Source organism: Chlamydotis macqueenii, chromosome 10, assembly GCF_036417535.1.
Source record: "Chlamydotis macqueenii isolate bChlMac1 chromosome 10, bChlMac1.mat, whole genome shotgun sequence".
Lineage (NCBI taxonomy): Eukaryota > Metazoa > Chordata > Aves > Otidiformes > Otididae > Chlamydotis > Chlamydotis macqueenii.
Genome location: NC_141565.1, coordinates 10,512,643 through 10,534,664, shown reverse-complemented (window position 1 = coordinate 10,534,664; position 22,022 = coordinate 10,512,643). Strand labels below are relative to the sequence as shown.

General features: G+C 50.4%; 1 protein-coding gene and 1 long non-coding RNA gene across 2 annotated transcripts; one reads left to right on the top strand and one right to left on the bottom strand.

The window, feature by feature from the left end:
• Positions 1-552: 552 nt before the first annotated feature.
• On the bottom strand, positions 553-9,079 carry RPN1 (ribophorin I). Its single transcript, XM_086755657.1, has 10 exons — positions 8,820-9,079; positions 7,836-7,900; positions 5,986-6,292; positions 5,265-5,474; positions 4,073-4,265; positions 3,641-3,740; positions 3,233-3,371; positions 2,917-3,036; positions 2,187-2,432; positions 553-1,150 (listed from the first exon to the last, which is right to left on the bottom strand). Exons 1-10 carry the CDS (start codon positions 9,042-9,044, stop codon positions 968-970), a joined length of 1,788 nt encoding a protein of 595 aa, XP_086611783.1. The 5' UTR covers positions 9,045-9,079; the 3' UTR covers positions 553-967.
• A 2,981-nt stretch (positions 9,080-12,060) lies between these two features.
• Positions 12,061-21,789, top strand: LOC147599531 (uncharacterized). Its single transcript, XR_015259556.1, has 4 exons — positions 12,061-12,411; positions 13,002-13,114; positions 16,535-17,097; positions 20,407-21,789. It is a non-coding gene; the product is annotated as an uncharacterized LOC147599531 (long non-coding RNA).
• The last annotated feature ends 233 nt before the right edge of the window (positions 21,790-22,022 follow it).

Here is a 22,022-nt window from a genome sequence, read left to right as displayed (position 1 = left end):
TGTATTAGGACCTCAAATCACTTTTGTGAACAACTAAGCCATGCCAGTGCAGTAGGGAAGACCTGTGTGGCTGTCCCTGCAGCCTGCTCTGGGGCATTTAGCAGTGCACTGAAGTACAGAGGGGGACAGGAATAAAAAACTTATTGAGACTGAAATTAGCAGGAAACTGCACACACCCCCCAGAATATCCAGGTGTGAGCAAGGGCCTGCTTGGGCAGCATGAGGGATGGAGGGACTGTTGTCATGAAAGCACGTGGCACGCAGTGAGAAGCTAGCAGCAGGGGTTATGATGTGTGCTTTTTCTCCCTGTAAGGGTGTAGGTGCATTCACATCCCCAGGGAACTAAGGCTTGGCTTTCTTCCCTGCTGGGGTCAGTGCCTTGCTGGGTGGCAGAGCTCTGCCTTCAAGGCACCCAGCTGACTGGGGGCAGGAGTGGTCAGGGCTGAACTCAGCTCCCCAGGGAACGGCATGGCGTGGCCGTGGGCAGGACAGGGCTTCTCAGCCCCTCTGTCTCCCCTAACCCTGGCACAACACATACAGGCGAGGCAGTGGTGGTTTTATTTCAAAGTAGAACAAAGGCGTCTTTTATTCTTTTTGGAGATGCAACATTCAGATTTGCCATGAGTGTGTCTGTTCTCAGACTGGCTGTTTGTGCACGTTTAGTCAGGGCGCATCTATACAGAGAAAACCAAAAGCAGGAGACCGTTTTATAACCTGTCTGAGTCTCACCTCTGGTAAAGAAACCCTGCTACCCAGCCAAACAGCACGATGTCGTGGTCCCTTGTACAGTACATGTAGAGCAGACAGGCTCTATAGAAAAACCTAACCAAAACGTACTTTCAGGCATTTCACATCAACTTTTCCCCTAATTTTGCTGGGAAGGAGATTTGGCTCAAAGTGTATCCACTCCCAGGCTTCTCATCTCCCTTCACACCTTTCCCCTCCACCTGGTCACTAAACCAGAGAGTTACAGTGCGTCGAGGATGTTGTCGATTTTGGTGACCAGGTCCTGGCGCTTGTTGGAATGCATCTTCTCATTCTCGATGTACGTGTCCTTCTTGAGCTTGCCAGCTACCAGCCGCTCGGCCTCAACCGAGGACTTCAGAACGAGCTCCTTGACTTGGCCATCGAGCTTCTGAATCTCACTAACCTTATCGGGGTGAGAAACAAAGGGAATGTTAAAGGAGACAAAAAGACATCCCTACAGTGAAGCTGGAATAAAAGAGATGCTAAAGCTGGAGAAAAAAAAAGAAGATGTAGCTAAGTGGAAACAACTCCAGTTCCTGAATATTGCCTCCTGAGCTGTCACCTCTCTCTGGCATCACATTATGAGGAAAATCTCATGAGTCGATAATTAAGGAGAGCAGGTAAAGGGGTTCAGAGGATCCAGGAGCCATACTGGCAGCAAACAGGTGCAATGACTGTTAAAGAGTATTTAAGTACAGATTTTAAAGGTTTCAAGCTAAATCACAACTAGGACAGCTGGAAGCTGTGTCCCTACAGTTAATGTTAACAGTGTGCAAGAAGCAGGTCTGCAATGAGAGCTTCTCTTTGTGTTACTAACAGATAAAGCAAGGTAGCTGTTGGCTGAATGGACCTTGGAGACCAGTGTTCCTCACATGGGACTAAGTGGCTGTTCCAGGTAAGTGCTGAAATATATGGAGGGAGGAAAGGATAGTGGGTGTGCTCCCTGTGCCATGGCTTTCAACATGGTACAGCGAAAATACCCCCTGAGGAGCATCATGTTACCAAAATTCTATCAGCACCAAATTCACATGTGCAAGAAATTAAGAGATGAGGAAGAAGATTTTGGTTTGTCTGGTGTCAGTAGTAAAGTCAGAACTGATACAGTGTTGATAGTTTCCACTTTCGCTTAAGTGTCACTGCCATGAGCTCAGTAAGAAGCACCAGGACTGTGTTACAAAAGCATTAATCTGTACTCACGCAGCTGTTTCGAGGGCTGTTTAAGAAACAGCACAAGCAGCTGTTTACCGGCAGCACTTACAGGGCTGCATAACCAAGATTACTGCAAAAAGAACAAACTGATCTTCACACCCCCTGGCAGGAATCAAGCCATTTTCAGAGGAGAAAAAAAAAAATCCAGTCTTCAAACTAAACCCCAAATTAAAACTCACCTAGAATACTTGATAGAGCCAGGAATAAGAGAGGAAAAAAAAAATTCTTACTTTATCACATAAGTCAGAGCCTTCTGTCTTCAGTTTAGACTGCAGAGAGGCTATTTCATTTGTCAGGGCCTTGTGCTCTGTCTCCAAAGACTTTTTGCCGCTGTTCAGGGTGGAGATGTCCCGTGACTGCTTGTATTTATTCACTGCTTCATCAAAGTGACGGTAGAGCCCAAGTCTCTTGTTCACCAGAGTAAGCACTTGCTCTGTGATGCAGGCAACCTTCATCCTGGCTTCAGCAGCTGGATCCTGCAAGAGGACAGAAGGGGAGATCAAAGCAGTCATATCTTTGATCAGCATCAAGTCATGCTTGCAATCTGCCACAAGACTGCTACAGAAACTGCTCTCTTTGCAATTAAGCCAACTGACAGTAATTAGGGGAATGGTACACGTACTGACTAGGGCAGCCACCTTTCAGCATTCAGCCTAGCCTAACAAACAGCTTAACAAAAAGTACGGGAAAATGCTGCAGAAGGAGAATTGCAGACATCCCTGCTTCTCAGGAATGGATTCCTTTCCATCCAAAAGGCAAAACTCAAGTTAGCTATGGCACACCAGCTGAAACTGCAGGACTATCAAGGCTCAGCTAGCATAAAAACAGGGCTCCATTTAATCATGTAGTGAGGTATTCAATTGTCAGGAAAATTCAGTGAGAACCTCTGGTATGAAAAACCCCCAACTATCAGCTGAGTAAGCCATTAACACTCCCACAGGGCTCTTCATCATGCAGCACCTTAGTGATGGAGAAATCCAGCCTCACGTAGACAATCACAGTGAAGAACAAGATGTAAAAGGCTCCAACCACCAACAGAGGCTCTTGCAGCATCAAGATTTTATTGAAGGTGTAATGAACCTAGGAGAGAAGTTCGAAACACTGAGCAATGACCCACATTACTACAGGAGAGAACTTGTCTCCTCAGGAAGCAGCAGAGCTGGCCATGCAGTCTAGCTGGTATTTATTTCTGGATCCCAACACTGGTGTTTGACCGTGCCGCTGAATTCAGAGGAGGTGCAATTGCTGAGGCAAACCATGCAGAGGCCATACTCACCACGATGTCTTGGATGTGCTGCTCCACCAGGTTGCTCTTATGTGCCACAATAACTGGACGTCCAAAAGTGTCCAGATAAGTGTAGTGAAGCTCATCTGAAGCACGATTGATTTCATAGGGGCTGTCCACATGGATATTTCTGTGGATAAAACCAGAGAGTCCCATATGACTACACACCGTTTGAGATGATGTAACCTAGGGCTTGGCTGGCCAACTCTGGCCTCTAGCACAAGGCTAATTATGCATTTTAAATGACACTCTTAACGGAAGCAAAGCTGTGTTCCAAGGTCTCCTCCACGTGCACAGTCATGGTTTTATTTCACTGTCCTCAGGCCACTAGAGCAGGCCGAAGAACTGTCACCAACATAGCACTGTCTATAGTAACAAGCCAGGAGTAATGACACTTACTTGGCACCTTCTGGCAGGATGATCTTGACGGTCAGAGAGTCTGTAACTTGCTCATCAAACACGTGGTCAACAAACCTCATTTTCAGGGCGTACTGATCACCTATGAGAGTGCAGACCAGAGGGTGGTTACAATTCCTCAAAGAACAGCGGGCAAGCTTGAAGCTCAGCTCCTAACAGAAGCAAGCACAGAATTCCGATGGACACATTGTGCAGCAGGGGGCACTAGCTCACTCAAGCATATTTTAACCAGATGTCTACAAAAACCTGAAGGAAGCACAGAAAAGAAGGTGGATTTGCATATTCTAGAAATAATAGCTAGCAACTGTTGTTGCTAAGGTGCAGCATACCGCAGCTTTGAATTCTTTACTCTACAGCAACCACCTTTAAACACAGAGGAGAAGGTTTCTTATTCCCTTTGCCTGTGCCACCCACCGAGATTGTAGAGGTATTCGTAGCTTGGCAGGTTATAGCCAATGATGTAATGGGTTTTCCATCCCCCAAAAAGTGGGAAGCGGGGACGGATCTCCATCTCCACAGAGTCATCCAGGACAAGAAGGTGGCTGGTGGAGATGTTTCCAATTTCATCTCGGTAATAGACGTCCTGAGCAGCAGCTGGGAGAATGGTCTGTATGGAGTGAAGCAACAGTCAGTGCATCAGCTAGGAGTTATTTCCAGGGAAATTGGCAAGAACAATAATAGCTGTTAAGCATTGAGAAACTGCACTCTCATGTAAGAGATGACAAAATGGCCATTCAGTTGCACCGAGTGGTAAAATTGTGCTATTATAAGCAATCGGCCACAGAAGTGACTGCCAGCACTAAAATCACTTGGCCTCTAAATGAATGTGCTTTCTCCAGCCCAGTTTCAAATACCCCAGACAGCGAGGAATCTCATCATGCCCACCAGGACAGCAATTCCCTTTTTCGCTCCAGCCCGCTGCCCTAGCTCATTGAGCTTGCTGGCTTTACGCTCAGCAAAATGAGATTTCTGTTTGGCTGCACCACCTTAGAGAATTACAACAATCAATCCTGGAGGCTTCAAGCAGTGAGAAAGGTTTTGGTTCAGATGAAAACACATAATACTTTTCACATCTGGTTAGCAGAGCCACAGCTTTAACTCGAGTGCTTTGTGCGCAAGAAATTAATGGGTGAGTTTCCAAGTAATACTGTTCAACATGACAAAGATATGACAGAGAAGGCAACTCTGAAAATAAGAGGGTGGGGACAGAATGAATGGCCCTTGCACAGCGGAGAACAGAAAGCAGAGCTGTCAGCACAGGGATTAAGGCTTTTAGAGGGTCCCTGAGACTGGAGGGATGGGATTGTGGAGAAACACTGCATGCCCTGGTATAAGGAGTCTGTTTGGACAACAGATGCAGTAAAGAATATAACCTTCTAATTCTACCTCCAAAATCCACTCCTATCTAGCATGAACCTTCTCTGAAAAATACATCAGAGCTTTAATATTCTTTTATTACTTGGGTATGGTTACTAAAGAAAAGGACAACTGCATTTTTTTTTCCCCCTCTGGGGCTCTAAGAAAGGGGAAAGCTGCAGTAAAAAAAAAAATAAATAAATAAAAACCACACAACAAAAACAACAAGGGGAAGGGGCAAAATGTTGACCTTAAAAGACTTGACAGAAGAGATCCCGCTGTCTGGCTGTCGCTGGTAGTCATATCTGGAGAAAGGCCCTTTCAGCACTGCTCCTGTGTGCTTTAAATCAACTGTCTCTTCAACCGCAATGTTTCCCCAGTGAGACACCTCGATGACTCGGGTCATGCTGGTGATGGTCAGGAATGGACTGTTATTTTCATAGTGCACCTTCAGAGTGTCCTAACAAGGAGAAAAGATCATCTATTAGACTCGGAGTAAGGAGTAACTTCCCCTCACAATTATCTGTCTCTTTGTAAAACAGAGAAACCTCTTTGACAGATTCTGCAGAGAGGTGAAGCTGTTTGCACAGGAAGGTTTGAGCCAGCCCAGCCCAGTTCACAGAGGGCACTGGGGACCAGTGGTGTACCAATAAGTCACATCCTGCACATCTGGCAGCTGTAACAGTGAGGGGGCTAGATATGCAGTCTTCCCCACTGCAAATACACCCCTGCCAGAACCATGCACAAACTGGCTTGGTTTGCTCTGGGGGCACCAAGCAGTGGTCAGCAGTCACATCTGTAGGAGAAGCACCTTGCTGGAGCACACGTTCCTAGCCTGCATGCAGGCTCAGGCTTGACCTGCAATTCTTGCACAAAAGCCTCCACTTCCCACTCTCCAGCCTCTGAGACGCATGGTGCCACATTTGCAAGATGTTCTCTGCAGATCCACAACCTCTCTGCACACACGTTACCTGGCTGTATGGAGCAATGTCCTTGAAGGGGCCATATTCAATCATGTCTTCAGTGCGGGAGGGGTTGCCCAGCTTGGTGTAACTCTCCACATTCCTAGAGGCCAGTTTGACCCGAGTCGTTTGGGTCTTGGTGAAATACGGTGAATAGAAATAGTGATTTCCTTCAAAGACCACAAACTGCTTCTCACTTTGGGTGATGTGGGTGGGATAGGGCTGCAGGACGTGCGTGAAAACCATTTCAACAGATACACGGACCTTGGCTCCTGGTGCCAAAGGAGATGGCAGCTTCACAGAGAAGAATTTTCCACTGGAAGGGAGAAGAACAGGTAAGTCATGTGAGACCTCTCCTCAGAGAGCAATCAGACCCAAGCCCTGCAACATCCCCTGTGGATGGGAGCCCATATCTCACATATATTATGTGTGGTTGGGACCAATATTTTATTTGCTCCTCCAAGGAGTACAAATGTCTTGTCCCAGAGGGTGTGCTTACTCTGGACTGGGGAAGCACGACAGGTGGCAGCAAGGGGTGGACTCTGTCCAGGCATAACTACAGTTTTCGCTTCACAAAGACACACAAGTCCCTCATTGGAAGCAGAATAGTGACATGCTCCTCTCTTTAGTTCTGCATTTATAAAGCATGCTTCAGCGGGGTTTTTTTCATTCTTCTCCAGATGACAAGAATGACTTGAATCAGAGGAAGCATGTGCAGCCAGCCAGAAGACAAATCGCAAACATATTAAGCACCTGTTCCCACAAAGTCTGTTCACTCTCAGCTTTTTGCCTACAGGATCTGAAACTAAGGAAGGGCCAGAAAACGAGCACAGTTTTGGATTGAGGTACTATAGAAAGAAGTGAGATTTCACCAAACCTCTAAGGATGCACCAGATGGACCGAGGTGATAACAGAAGAAAATTGACTTCAAAGTATGCTTGGTGGCCCAAGAGCAGGATCACCTGAGGCCTCCAGCTATGTCAGAAACCCTGGTCCACCTCGGCAATTTAACTCCACAGCTACTGCCCTTTGAAACCCAGCAGCATCGTACCTCCAACCCACTTTACAAGCACCCTTCATTTCTCATGGCTCAGAAAGCACCCGTTTGCCCAGTGTGTGCACAATATCTCAAGCTTGGCAGCAGAGCCTCATGCAGAAGACCGCATCCTCTCTCCCTGCAGCGGGCAACAGCCCATGCTGGGCTGCAGTATCCAGCACGCTGTGGTACTCCCCACATCAGAGACTAAGAGCGGTGCTCTGGGGACACAGTCAAAGAGCACTTACAATCTCTCTTTAAACACCACTGCCAATCATTTGAGACCTCAAAAGGGAGCAACAGGTAAGAGCATGATCCTAGCTATAATGCTTCTCTTACCTGATGTCCTTTAATAATGGAACAGGGTATTAGTTAAGGCACTGAGTACCAGAGACTAAGCACAGCTGAGCCCCCCTGAAGGCAGCTGAGTTGCATTTAAGAGAGGGATTCTCTCCCTTATAGGGCTCTCCCCTCACTAGCAGCCATGGGTGGCTGTGAGAAGCAGGTATGTGCTGGGCTCAGTGCAGAGATTTAAAACCACATGTGCTATCTCCCAAGGAAAGAGCATCTGAGCAAGGGGAATGACTTCTACTGGGCCTCCTGGGCTGCAGGAATGGGGTTTGGCTGCTTGTGTGAACTCTGCTCCCCGACTCTGCAGCACCCCAGGATGCAGCCCGAGTACAGAGTGGATCTTTTCAAGAAAAAAAAGACTCTAGGATCTCTAGGTATGTGGGACTGGGGTAGTATTTATGCTCCACAGTAAGGATGATGGTGGAACCTCCGTGCACAACTCCAGGTACTGACTTTAGAGGGGGACACTCACCTTTTGCCCTTAACTTTAGTCTCTCTCACTTCCAAGGTGTTCTCCTCCTCTTCCTCACCCTTTACCTGTTCCAAAACAACAGACTGATCAGTGTGCTGCTGTTTAAAAGACTTAATTATGTCCAGGACAAACTGCACACAGTTCCTATCCATTTTTTGGGAGAATGCCCCCCAGAAAGTACAAGCTGATAGACAACCAATTTAAAAAAAAAAAATTTTGTCCTTTTATACTGTTTTTCGTTAATACAAATTGTAGTGTGGTCACTGACCAAGAACAGATACTGGAGACTTCTGATGACCTTTTCAAGTTCTACTCAGCCTGGTTCCCAAGCCAGCACAGTCACTGTAACTTGTGCAAGTGAGCATTTTGGTCAACTGCTTTTGTGATTTCTCTTCTGCGTTTCCTACAGCGGCTGGGGAGCGAGCAGGCCATGGGAATCTGCCTTGGCCAGGAAGCAGAGATCGGCGCAAACACTCCGTGGATTAGAAGAGCCCCGCTGCACGCACATCCCGCGGGGTGAGAGGCTGGACCCTCCCCACGTCCCCGGGCCTGCACCAGCCGGGGACGCAAGTGCTGCTCCACCCGAGGGGCTGTGGCTGCTCTCCCACAGCGGCAACCACGTTCATCAGCACCTCTCGGAGCTCCCTCATCTCTTCCCAGACCTCACCACCTCAGCCATTCTCCCCACTTCCGAGTAAGGACAGAAAACCTCAGCTCCGTTATTTACACGGCGGCGGGAGCACTGCAGGCGCCGGGCGAGGAAGCCTCTCCCCGACCGCCACGCCGACAGCCGGCGCAGGGCACCAAGCGGCAGCGCCCGGGGCCGCGGCGCCGCGCCCGCAGGCCGGCGGGAGCCGGGAGCGCGCCGCTGCGCCGACGTGTCCCTGCGGGCGGCGGGGCCCGGGCAGCGCCCGAGGCCGTGCCGCGCCCCGACACCGAGGAGCGGGCCGCCGTCCTCCACTGCCCCTCGCGGCCCGCGCTCACCTGCACGCCCAGGTAGGCCAGGCGGGGCTCCAGGCCGGGCTCCAGCGCCAGCAGGAAGGCGGAGGCGGCCGTGCCGCCCGCCGCGTTGGCCAGGCTGAGCTCGGCCGAGACCTTGGCCAGATGGGTGCTGAGGTCCACGAAACGCCGCACCTCCTCCAGCTGCAGGTCGGCGGCGGCCCCGGCGGCCGCCAGGCAGAGGAGCAAGCGGCACAGCAGCCCCGCCATGGCCGACACACCGCACGGGGAGGGCACAAGATGGCGGCGCCCGCGCTGTACGGGGAGGGCACAAGATGGCGGCGTCCAGCAGGGGAGGAGGCTCACCATGGCGGCGTCCAGCGGCGCTTGAGGCCCCCTCGCAAGGTAGGGTGGCCGCGCGAGTGCCTGAGGAGAAAGGCCGGGCAGGAGGCGCGGCTGCGGCGGGGTGGGTCCCTCCAGCGCCCCGGGGCTGGCTCTGGCCTCCAGCAGCCCCGAGCGGCCGCTTCCCTTCCCCGGTCCGTTCCAGCGCCCAGGGCCGGGCGGCAAGCCGGGGGTTCCTGCCCTGCGGCTGAGCCCGCGCCCCTGCTGAGCTCCCAGGCCTGGCCAGGCCGGGGCGGTGGCCTCTCGCTGTGTCCTGCTGTGGAAAACCACTGCGGGGCCCAGAAAGGAGAAAAAAAAAAGCAATTATAACAAGTAATCGGGGACGCTGAGGGCATCCACGTGCTTCTAAGTCTCCTCTTCAGCCACAGCACGAAGGAGCTCGGTTTTCTTCTCGTTTTTAGCAAAAGCCAGCTCTTGCCAGGGCTGGGACAGCGGCGGCTTCGAGGGGCCAAAAGCGTAAAACCCGGTGGTGGTGGTGCCCGGTGTGAGGGCAGCGCGGGCAGCACGGGGATTTAGCACCAGGCACTGCGCAGAGACGGAGTTTGGTGCTTTTGATTATCTTGCTGAATTAATGAGCCACAAATTGGGACAGTTTGTCTCTCTGGCCTGGCACACGGGTTGCTGTTGCTCTGGAAGACAAGGTTTAACGCAAGTAAATTTTAAGCTGAACTCAAATCATCTGCTAAAAAACCACTGACAGCTGAATGATGCCAGAGTAGAAGTGCTGCAGGCAATCAAGGCACAGAAATCAGCCCTGAACGAACTTACACAAAGAGAGCTGGAGAGAGGAAAATCGTGGTGGTTTAACACATGACTGAGAAAAAGGTGATTGACACTTTATTCCCAAACATCTAAAGCAGATAAAAGCGAGGAACGGATGTTGTCTGCCCTGATTGCTGGAGCAGGACTTTTGCCTGTGAGCCCTGTGAGACAACAGACTTTTCATGTTTGCATAATGTGATCCAGGAGTCGGCCTTTCTTTAAGATCCTAATGTGAGTCAGGGAGATAATTATTTGAATTGGCTTGAGATTGCGAAGTATCGGAAGGGGATTTCCTAAATGTTGTGAGTTTGGATCTGGAGTCAAATAGCCCCTTGGCAAAGGCTAAATAAAATGAAATGTCTCCTGGTGTGCCATGCTCAAAACAGCATCACCTCTTAACTGGCCTTCCCTTTCTTCCTTTGCTGCCCCCCTCCCAGTTCCTATCAAGGAAATTTTCTTGGCAAATGATTTCAATTTCCCTTTGATTTATTTAGCACCAGACATGTGAATTTGGCAGCTGGCCCTGCTAGCATATCCTAGCACAAATGGGTAGTTTTGTCACTGTGTTTTAGATGACAGTGGGGCTATCTTTCAGCAGCACAGCAGGAGATGGTCACAGGGGTGGGTGTTCACCTCCTCAGCCTTCTGCTTTCAGCTAGGGAAATGTTCCAGGTCCCTCTGCTCTCCAGGAAAAGCATGTTTATCTTGGCCCTCTCCTCCAAAGAGCTGGGCTTTGGGGCCACGGGAACTGGGTAGGCAGGTTCGGGGAGAAACAACCGCAAAACATGGAGGGCTGAACAAAACAGCTGGTTTTAATTTAAAGCTGGCCAGTGGTGCTGTGTCTGGGGGCTCCCTCCAGTTCTCTGGGTTGGTTTTGCCATGGAAAACTCCTCTGCTAGGAGTGGCTGTCACTGTTTTTCCTTCAATTCCAGGCTCCATGTCACAGGGAATAAATGAACTCCAGGCTGCGTCTTTAATAACACATGCAGCTCCAGCCTTTATTTCCCCTTTCTTCCTCAGGCAATTTCTCCTGGCAAAGGAAGGGAAAGAAATAAATGCACATTCCCCTTGTGTCTGGAGATAATTGGGCTTCAGCAGTTACATCCCGGGCCAAAGGTTGCTCTCTGATGGGTTCAGCCCAGAGCCTGGATCTGAGCGTGCTGGCAAATGCAAAAGTTTCAACATCTGACCCATCTCAGACCCTGGCGAGCTCTGAATCAGGCTGTTATACGCTAACCTCGTGTTCAGATCCATTTCTAATTGTGATAATTGAGTCATGCCGAGCCTGCGCAGCATCTGTTCCAAGACTCCAGCCCTACCACATAGCCTAAATTTATCTTCAGGTTGAAAAGCTGCTGCCTTTAGGCTTCTTGCTTCGAGGATGAGTTTGGTTCTGCCGGCCCGTCTCACTGCTGCCCTGCACCTTGTGTAGACCTTGAAGCCCGCACCGAGCGGGTGCACAGTGGTGCCAGGCTGTTGTTCCTTGGTGCATGGGTGCAGTTAACAGCTGGCATGGGGACAGCAGGGTCCCAGGCTGGGTGCACTGGTTACGATGGCTGGGATAGCTCGCAGATAGCTTGTGGGCAGCTTTTTAGCAGGGAGAGGCTGCTTTTGCCGGCAAGGAACGCTGTGGGGCCCATGCTAGTGGCTGCTTCCTAATTGTCCCAGGCTGTGGCGCCTGTGTGTGGATTCGGCTACCCAGAGCTGGTGCCAAGCAGCAGCGAGTCCAGAAATGCTTATTTTTCTCTCTTTATGTGTGTGGGGTTTTTTTTAATTCTCCCATTGCAGGGAATGTCCCTCTCCAACAGTAATGCCCCAGAGAGCTGCGGGTTGGGAAGCAGCATGAGAGAGGCGACCAGACCTCACTGCCATCCAGGTGCTGGCGTAACACCCCAGGTCCAGTTGAGGTGCTGCAGAGAGAGCAGGTCACCCTCAGGGACACCGAGCAGTGGGAGGGGAATAGTCACGATAGAGCCAGTGCCAGCCCAGCGTCTGCCAGGGCTGAAGGATGAGAGCGATCTAATAAATGCCTCTGGCAGGATAAGCCGTGGACAGAACTGCTGCGCCCCAGGAAAACCCTGTGCTATTCTGTTTTTACAGGGCTGATGCCAAACTCAGAGCTTTGTCATCTGTCAGAGCAATTTGTTCTCAAGGAGGAAAGGAGAAGTTGTTTTCCTGAAGGAGCGGGTTGGCTGTGACCACAGGAGCACGCTGAAGCCTGTAGCAGCAGGGAACAAGATTTATCCTGGTGTGATCCTCATACCAGCAGGGAACTTGCACCAGGAATATGCAGGGACAATGATATAACGCGTTGCTCTCTGAGGAGCCCAGGAAGGGGGCAGGCGATATTAAACGAGGCTGTGCATGTATAGCAGAAGTCGTCCTGGCAACACCTGAGCTTGCAGATACTAGTACAAATCTAACAGCGATCCTGGAAAAAAACCACGGGCACGTGGCTGTCGTGATGACCAAGGTAAAACTTCGTACTTCAGATTTTATTGGTTTTTCACTGTTTAATCCTGCCCTGTAAAATCAAGGCAGCCTTCTGGTTGCCAGTGGGAGGCAGAGGGCACTTCTCTTTCTTTATTTGATCCCGAGGAAGGTTTTGCAGTTCCCAGCCGTGAGAGCAGAGGTACAACTGGCTGAGTGATGGCAGAGTTTACTTAGCCTTGCTAAGGCCCTTGAAAAGCAGCTGGGGAAAAAAAAAAGTCTTCCAGTTTCATTATTTTTACAACCTCATTTTTCAGCTAGTCAGCACAACTCACGCTGAGCCTCTGCCAAGCAAAACACACCATGATTCTTGCTTGGGGCTCGCTTATGATTTCCATGGGAGTGGTGGGCCTGGAGGGGGGCTGGTTGGGGCTCAGCTCCTGCGCTTTTTTTGGCCGCCCTGGAAACGTGTCCTGCCTTCGCACAGAGACCATGCAGGGGCTGCTCCTCTGGGGTTTTTTCAAGTTACTTCAGGAATCTGCAGTAGCCTCCTTACAATGTTCACCTTTCTTTAAAATAATTTCTTCCTGGCTTTAAAAAAAAAAAAAAAATCTGTTTTCCTTCCCCTGTTAGACCACGAGACTCAGAAAAGCCAATGGAGAAAAATGGCTGTGCACAGCAATTGTACGAAGCATCAGGAAGCACACAGGAAAACCTGCTGGAAGAAACCGGGAGAGCATCCATGAGTCTTGTAAGGGGGTGAGACCACCGTGTTACAGGTATTGTCACAACAGGGAGGAAAATATTGCAGCAAGGAGGACACTTCATCACTATAAAAAGTACTTTAAACTCACTAGAGACATAACTGAAACAGCCATAGACAGGTACTGGTGGGCTGCTGATGGCAGAAATCTGTGATGCGTGCGGTTAAAACGTAGAGCCTGAGCAAGGACGGGGTTTGCCTTGGGTGCGTCTGGATTTTGTTACAGGATCAGAGCATGTTTTGGAAAAAGGGAAGAGTGCTGGTTTAACTGTATCAGAAAATTAGCGTGTGATCAGGGCTGCCCCTTCAATACAGTGCAGACAGGACCTGGGTACAACACCCCCTTTGAACCAACCCTAACGTGGCCTGTCCGCATCGCACCACAGCTTGAAAATGCCTTTGGCAGACTGGTGTCTGTGGAGCCAGAGGAGGCGTAAGGAGGACAGGGTGCAAATCTTGGTTTGAAAAGACAAATGCTGCCTTTCACAGAGAACCAGGGGGGCAAGGAAGCTGCTGTCCTTCCATGCTCCGGAGGAGGAGGCTGGGGGTCCTAGCCATGGACAGAGAGGGGCGATGCTGGCTCCTGGGACAGCGGCTGACTCACAGCCTTGTGCAGCAGACAGGCTGTGTTCAGCTCCTGCTGACAGGGCCTGGCAGGGGATCACACCTCTGTGAACCGCTCATTTGCCCCGAGGCTGCAACCTCGCGGGGCTGGCGGTGGAGGCAACAACGCCCGTGTTTGGCAGAAAAACACCGTGACAAATGCCAGAAAAGAGCATCCAGCGGAAACCCGCGCGCTCCGAGGTCGGAGCACCCCTGCGGCTGGCGCTCCCTGACGCGGGCTGGCTGTGCTGGGGTCCCGGCTGGTATCTGCAGGCAGCGATGCTGGCGCTTCTGCCCCGCGTGGGCTGGGAGATGGAGCAGTGGCTAGCTCCGTGGGGTGGCAAAAAGCCTTGCCTGCCCTCACCCTGCCGTGCCCACCCCCCTCCTCGGGTGTCCTTCACCCGCTCTGTCCCCGCGTGTCCGCACGCCGCCGCCAGGGGGCGCCTAGGCGCTCCGCAGCCGGGGAGCACCGAGGGGGCGGTGCCGGCGCGGTAGCGTAGCTCCGCCCCTTAGCGAATAGCGTGCGCTGCGCCGGTAGCGCAGGGGCTGCCCGGCGCCCGGGGGCGATGGCCGGGTGCGGGGCGAGACCTGTCCGGGGGCGGCTCTCGCCTGCCGCTGCTGGCTTCACCGCCCCTCTCACTGCAGCTCTCGCATTAGTAATAACTTAGTGAAAGGCAGGGCGCAGTTCCCTTCCCGCAGGCTCCTGGCAGGAACCCACCGCTGAGGCTGCATCCCCTGGCTGTTTGTGATGGGCAACAGTCACCCAAACCTGGGGGCATAAGGGAGCACCTTATAGAGATCCACTGCAGGGATCAGCAGATTTCACTGCATCATCCTGGGGTCGTCACTGTTCTGTCAGTCTGCTGCGCACTGGGGTGTTCAGTGCATCTCCTGGGGTTGCTGCAGGAGGTGGCGTTTGTCCCCGGGGTGAAGGATGGGGAGAGGTGGCATGCGTCTCCCCCAAGAGAGAAATGCTGTGTGATAACGCAGTGCCCAGGTGCCGTGGGACCATGCTGTGATTAGTGCTCAGACAAGTGGTATTGCATTTTTCCTTCCGACCCTTTAAGGTCCTGCAAATGTGATGCCATGACCCACCTCACAACAGTACAGTCTCAGGGCCACAATCCTGTTCTGTGTCAGTGGAGTCTGGCAAGGAATCATCACTGGCCACTCCCAGCACAATAACTGAATTTCCATCTTTGCATGGAGCAACTCCTCTTAGCTTGTTTTTGGAAAGGAAAGCGCTTGCTGGTGTATTTACCTTGGAAGCCTGTTGCTCACATAGGGTTTAAACCTGGATTTTAAAGCCTCAGTTTTGCAGGGTCTGCCACAGGCAGTTGGAAGTTGAGGATCCCACCAACAGGGGGTCATTTGCAGATTGGCAGCTCTTGCTGTGCCTTCTGCTTCTTCCAGGAGCCTTGTGTTTGTGCAGTGCTTGCTATGTGATAATGCAGATTTCTCACCAGGTTACTAAATTTTGAAATCCACTGGCAGGGACTTCCCTGGATGATGCTCTGCAAAGTGCCAGCTGGGATTTATATTTCTCCTGCAAAGGCAGCCCCTGTGCCTCTGCCAGGCTGAATGAAAACCTCTGACCCAAGCCTGGCTTTCCATGGGACCTTGGGAGAGTGTGTATGTGGCAGTCATCAGTGGCCCCTTCCCCAGAGACAATCCCATCCAGCCCTGCCAGATGGCTGGTGGTGATTCCTTCCCAGCCTTCCACAGGCTGTTTGATGTGTGACCCAATAAGAGGAAGCATTAACCCTCTGTGAACAGCAGTGGTCTGCAGCAGTGAATGCAATCACTCTTTCCTGATAAGAAAAACACTGATCATCAAGGAAAAAAAAAAAGAAACTTGAGTATTGTCTATTATTCTTACTTATTCCTTTCTTTACTGATGTGTCTCAGGCTCCTCACACACAGCTCTCCTACCTGCCTGCTAAGAAATGCCTGATACAATGTTTGCTTTTTTTTTTTTTTTTTCCCCTGAGTCTCAGGTATTCCTCAGTGAACTGATCCACTCCAACAGAAAGGATGGCAGGCAGTGAAGCGCATCACCCTGCACAGATCACCCAGAAAGCATCTAAAGGACAGCCTTAGCCTCTGCCCTGTACTCCAGCAGGCCAGCCCCGGCTCTGATGCTGGGGCGGCTCTGGTGTCTGAAGCAATTTGGCAGAGGGTAGGAGTGCAGATCAGGCAGAGCAGATGTTCCTCAGGCTCGCATTCTGCTGGGGTAGATGGGATAATGCATCTTTTGTAGCCTGGTTGCTTCCAGGTTGGCTGAGGACTTCACTGAAGGAAACAAACCCAGAGAGATCCTGTTTGTCTAAATAAAGGAAGAGGTGCTGTTTTCTATTTGCCAGAAATTCAGGCAGGGATATGAGTGCTAGAACAGAGTAATTGAAGATTTAACACCCACCTGTAACCATTTCAGTTTTAGGCAATTGTGCTTTGTGGGGCATACCTTCAATTTGGTGTCCCTGGGATTTGCAAACAGTGAGTCATAACTCCCTGGCGTCAAAAATGCAGCTGCTGAGGCACCAGGCATTGAGAAGTGTTGTCCAAGATAAAAGCAAAGCAAACCTCACTGCCCACACACCCTTATCCTTCAAGGCTGAGTATCTTTGTCACCCTCTTCGAAAACATGCACTCAAAATCATACAGGCTTCTCGTGGTTGCCATTGATACGGAATTTACTTCTTTTAGAGCAGACAAGAGTGGATTGTGAAAATCTGTGACTTGAAAGAGCTGAGGCAGATAGATCTGAAGCTAATATGCAGCATCTTGTGCTTGCAGAGAGGTGGCTGGCGTTTGAGGAGGGAATTGCGCTTCAGGACGTGTCCATGTCCTTCCCAGGGAGGGTCCCAGAAGAGCTCCCTGGGCCTCTGCAGCCAACCCCTGGCTCTTCGCATCAGGATGGACCTACAGATCCTGGAGAGTATGCATGCAGCCAGTTTGGTTTCTACCCATGGAAAGCCATCTTTGGGACAACTTTTGGCACTGACTCATGGCTAAGGAGGAAGCGACGTGCAAGTCACCTGTCCCATAAAGTGTCCCACTTGCAGTAGTCACGTGGCACCAGGCTCCTGTCCTATGACACATCCTGGGTACAACAACAGCATGACAATGCCACCTTTGCCACAAAATGCCTCGTTGCAGAGCTCACGTGGCTGGTGCACCCCATCACACAACGCCTCGTGCAGACAGGAGTGGTGGTATGCAACCTTTGGGTCCTGCAGAGCGTTCCAGGCACTGCCAGCCATCGGCCTGTCCTGCCTGTCCCCATGGCTTCAAAGCCACTACTGTCATGAGCTGAGAGGTCTCAGGCACACCAGCCCTTCAATGTGAAGGCTTTCAAGCTTGGTAAGTAGCAACTTGCAGAACCTGCTGCTTTGGTAACACACCAGTCTAACAAAACCTTGATTCCTGAAGAAAGGCCAGTTCTGCAAAGACCTGTGCAGTTCTGTGCTGGCTGTGTGCCCCTCTCTCTGTACCTATTTTTCTACCATTCCTATGGTTTCAAAAACCTTTCAGAAATGTCCACATTTAGAGGGACCCAGATCTGACAAAGTAATTGACTCAGTCTGGCCTCAGGGAAATTACTTCACTCCATGGATCATCTTCTCTACTTGAGAAGAACAATCATATGAAATTACCCGGCATAACTCCAACGCAGCTGTAAAAAATTAATTAGCTGTTATTCAGCACTAGCTGTAAAAGTGGGAAGATGGTGGTGTTGGAGAACTTCTGTAGCTGGGGAGGCCCGCTGGGAGTCCTGCAGGGGACTCAGGTGATTGTCACTATTTGTGTGACAGCCTCTTGGGATTATGGTCATAAATAAGATGTCCCAGAGCCCAAAGTCTGCACCATCAAAACACCCCTTTGCCCTGTGACACTTGAACTTTCCATGGGCTTTGGCTTCCACCAGTCCGGGCTCCATATAACTGGTGGTGCCAAATGGGTAAGCACAAGGCTCTGCGGAGCCCATCTTACACCGTGGCCAGCAGCATGTGGTTGTTTCTCCCTGCTTGTCTTGCTAGGCCCAGTGTAGGTGCTTGTCTAAGAGGATGTCCCCTGTGCTCAGCGTGCTGTCCTCCGTAGGAGGCTGACTCAAAGGCAAAGCAAGGGAGAGATCTGGACCTTCACATCTCAGGGAGCGAGCTAGCATCTAAAGGAAGGTGCCAGCATTGCCACCTCCCAGTATCAAAGGGATCACAACTCTGCAGTGGTTTTGTGGCTCTTGCTGTTGAGCAGGGGAAGCTGTCAAACGAGTCCAAAGCCATTTCTTTTAGGGGCCTGTGTCTCCTTTGTCTGGTGGGAGGGGACGTGGCAGAATTAGGCTTTGCAGCACTGCAGGTCAGCCCCCACCCACTGCGTGGGGCTCAGGCTTCAGCGGCTGCATTTAGACCCTTTATCAGTGCTTTTTTTTTTAAGATGTTCGAGCAGCAGCTGCTTTTTATCAGTGAGTACAGATGCTGGTAATCCCTTGCACTATAGGCAGTGTCCTCTGCACCTCAGCAGAAGCTCACATTGGAGGTCTGCCATGAGATAACATGATTGCAGTCGCTTCCTATGGTTGGTATCTGGTGATCAAGTCTTGTCTAGGGCTAGCTCTTTGCTTTCAGGGGTTGCTGCTGTATGACTTGGAAATCAGCTGAGGATTGCAAAGGTGAAAGCATTTGTAGATTACCGGAGCGGTATTTGTACTGCAGGCAGGGATTAGAGCAGAGGGCAGGCAGAAGACTAGGGCTGTACTCTTGCCAGTGGATATGCATACAGGCTCATGCAATAGCAGATTTCTAATTAACAAAATGCCTGCAGAAGCAGGGTGAATCTGCTTTAGACAAGATAAATCAAAAGGGTGACAAAGCTTGGAGTACAAAAGCAAGATATTGCGTGCTTACTGCATTTTAGTTCCCTTTTTTTTAAATTTTAGTAAGTTAGCTCAGTATAATGATAATTTGAGGAAGCTGGTCTGGAAAGCCAAAAGGTGACAAGAGGAAAGCATCACACAGCTGAGAGAGGACAGTTTTATGTAGGGGATCTCTGGAGAGTCAGTTTTCACTGAGCAGTACAGCCACCGTGGGCTGGTGCTACATATTTTTGGGCACAGAGACAAAGAAGGGTCGCAGGGCTGTGCCTAGTGATGAGGAGGAGGGACTGCAGGACTCTGAAGAGCTGAAATATGCTGGAGAAATATGAGAGGAATGAGCAGGCTCTCCCCAAGCTTTTAATGTCACAAATGGCCAGAGGCGGGGTAGCTGTGTGTCCTTGGAAGAGGGTGAATGCATTAGGCACGGTGGGGAATGTCAGATGTTCACAGCTAATGTTGAGGATTTGTAGGTACTACAGCTAAAGTGCGGTGCTCCCTGGACCTCTCTCTGCAGGCCCTTCCTTCCAAAATCAGCAACCAGCAGGTGTTTTTGTATCCCTGCTATTTCTGTTCACTCTGCCATCTCATGGACTAAGAAGAGAAAGGGAGGGTCCCTTTTGGTCTACAGACAAAAGCAAAGAGACGATGTAAAACATACTGCGTTTTATTTCTCTAACTGGAACATAAAGATTAGTAAATAGAGATTAGATGTCACAAAGGGAAAAAAAAAAAGCTGGAGACATTCTTACTTCCTGGTTTAGAGGGATGAGTGCATGAAATAGGCTGAGGTTTCTGCACGGGTAAATGCCTTAAGACCTGTCACTATAACCTTAGGGATCTGCTTACCTGTGGGAAGGTCCCTCAAAGGCAGAGAACAGATTTCTTCAGAGCAATGTTAGTGATTGGGAATAATCGGCACTGAGTTTCAAATTGGTCCATTTTTATGGATTTTCATTGGGTTTTGATATTATGAAAATAAGTGGTCAGATGAGGGATACAGTTTTCACAGGCTAGTGAAACTAAGCGTGCTAGGCTGCTCACTGCATCACACTCTGGCCACGTGTTTGTTCTGGTGGGGAGGTGTGCCTGTGTGTGTCCATAGGGACAGGCAAAACACAAGAGCCACTGCTGAGTACTTCCATTTGCCACTGTCTTTCTACTTTCATGTTGCCACTGTGAATGTATCTCTCATCTGTGCCAAAAGACAGACGTCCAGCCTGGATGGCAAGGACCTCTCTGCTGACATTGGTCTTCCTGAGTGCCAGGATTTGTATGTTCCTCAAGGCAGGCAGGATCTTGTTCCGTGAGTCTGCATTCCCACAGAGGATCAGAAATTCATCATGAACAGCTATGGTATGACACGGCTGTTGGTCATGCCAGTGACACGGGGACATGGTGCAAGATTATCCTCTGCATTACAAAGATATGTGATAGACAGTGCCAGGATCGCTCTGCGGTAGAGAAGGAAAGAGGAATTTTCACCCACAGTTATTGATTGCTTTTCATCTTGTGTAAAAAGAAAGAAAAAAATAAACTTCTGGGAGTGAGAGGTGAAGGAACACTCTGTAACTCACCATTAATGTCTGCTCGTAACAGCCCAGCACGTGGGCGTTCCGTTAAAGGAAATGGACTGGGGCAAGCAAGTGCTCTGCCTGACCAGCTGCTGATGTGCCCCAGGGCTCCCTGTCCTGGGCCTGAGCTGTGAGAGGATACTTTCCTCCTCACCCAAAGAAATCATGTGTGTTCGGGAGGGTTTTCTCTATCATTTCACTAATCAAAGCTTTTCCTCTTTTGTCTAGTCCTTGTTTTAACTGGTTCGAGGTTCTTCTGGAGGTCTTTGTGACTAATGGGGCACCTTAAAAGCATTAACAAACTAGATGTCACAGGCTCTCCTCTCTGCGAGATGGACTGCTAACAATGATACAGCCCTGCAGATGGGGAAATTAAGGTACAAAACCAGTAATGAGCTTTCCAGCATCAGACGAGGAAGGCCCAGCAGCGCTGGCTCCTGTTCACCTTCTCTTAGTCTGCATTTCCACACCTTAAACCAGCCCAGGGACGGGCAGCTGCGTCCTGCCTCACCCACGCCTTCCCTCCCGCGAGGTGCACCCTGCATGAAGCCGGTTCAGTGCATTAAGCTGGCAGAAAAATCATCCATGCTGCTTTTGTTGTAAGTTAGCTGCAGATTTAGTGCTGAAGTGACTCAGGGCAGTGCCAGCTGAGAGCGTGCGGGAGGGAGCGAGGGTGAGCACCTGAAGCTGGCGTGGGCTGGGCTGCCCTTTGGAGCGGAGGTGGTTCCTGCTGCGGGCAGCACACGGGCTTCTCTGGGCAACAGAGACCCCGAATTGGGCTCAGGCCCCTACGCCACTGTTGTCTGACTTTTCTGAAGTAAGACAGCCCGTGTGCTCTGCGACAGATACTCCTCAGGAGGGATCCAGGCCAGGCCCAAGACATAATGACAGCACACTTGCCACGCTGCGCTACCGTAACTCTGTTGATCTCAAACTGCTTTGCAAGCATTAATGAATCAAACCTTGCCGCATCTTTCCGAGGTGAGCGTTCCCGTTTCCAGGTGACGCACAGGGAAATTGCGTTACCCTACAGAGGAGGCAAGCATTTGCTTAATGATGTGTGGCAGATTTGTCTCAGGACAGAAGGAAGAGCAAACATCTGACTGCCAGTTCTGCAGTCTCTCTGCAAATCGGTCCCTGTCTCTTAGAGCTGGAAACAGTCTGCTGTGTTCTGCTCAGAACCAATTTTGTTGTTAATGTAACTATAAGTAGCTTTGTTCCTTTTATCTCTTTAATTAGGTCTAAAAATACTTTTTTTTTCTTGGTTGCTTCAGTTTTTGCTTTCCTGAGTTCACAGGTTAACAAAACCCCCAATACTCATGTGACTTAGATGAACAGAACATTCAAGTAATTGCTGAATAAAAAAATGAACTTGCTGCCAACATGCAGAGCAGAAAATATGGATTTCTGTTGCACCACCAGGATGGTTATTCTCCCATGAATTAAGGTGCTGGAGACTTTACACAGTCTCATTTCACTTGCCTGCATTATTGACCTTGGAACTAGTTATTGCCTGATTAATCAACCTGAATGTTTGTTTTCCTGACAAATGCTGTTGCTACTACCTCACCCCAGATCATAGCTCCAAATAAACAGATCCCAAAGAACAGATTTGTGCCCTTGTGTCACCCATCCTTTATTTCTGAAAATCCCTCCAGCCCTTTCCTTCTCTCCTCAGACGTCTGAGGAAAGGCCAGTGGCCGTGGGCAGCGCTGCCGTGCAGACAGCGGCTCTGGTGCGACCGGAGGCCGCAGAGGAGGCAGGTCCCTTCCTACCCACACGCTCTGCGGGCACAGCAGCTTGCGGGGCACCACAAGCAGCATCCGGAGTCCCGATGGGCGCGC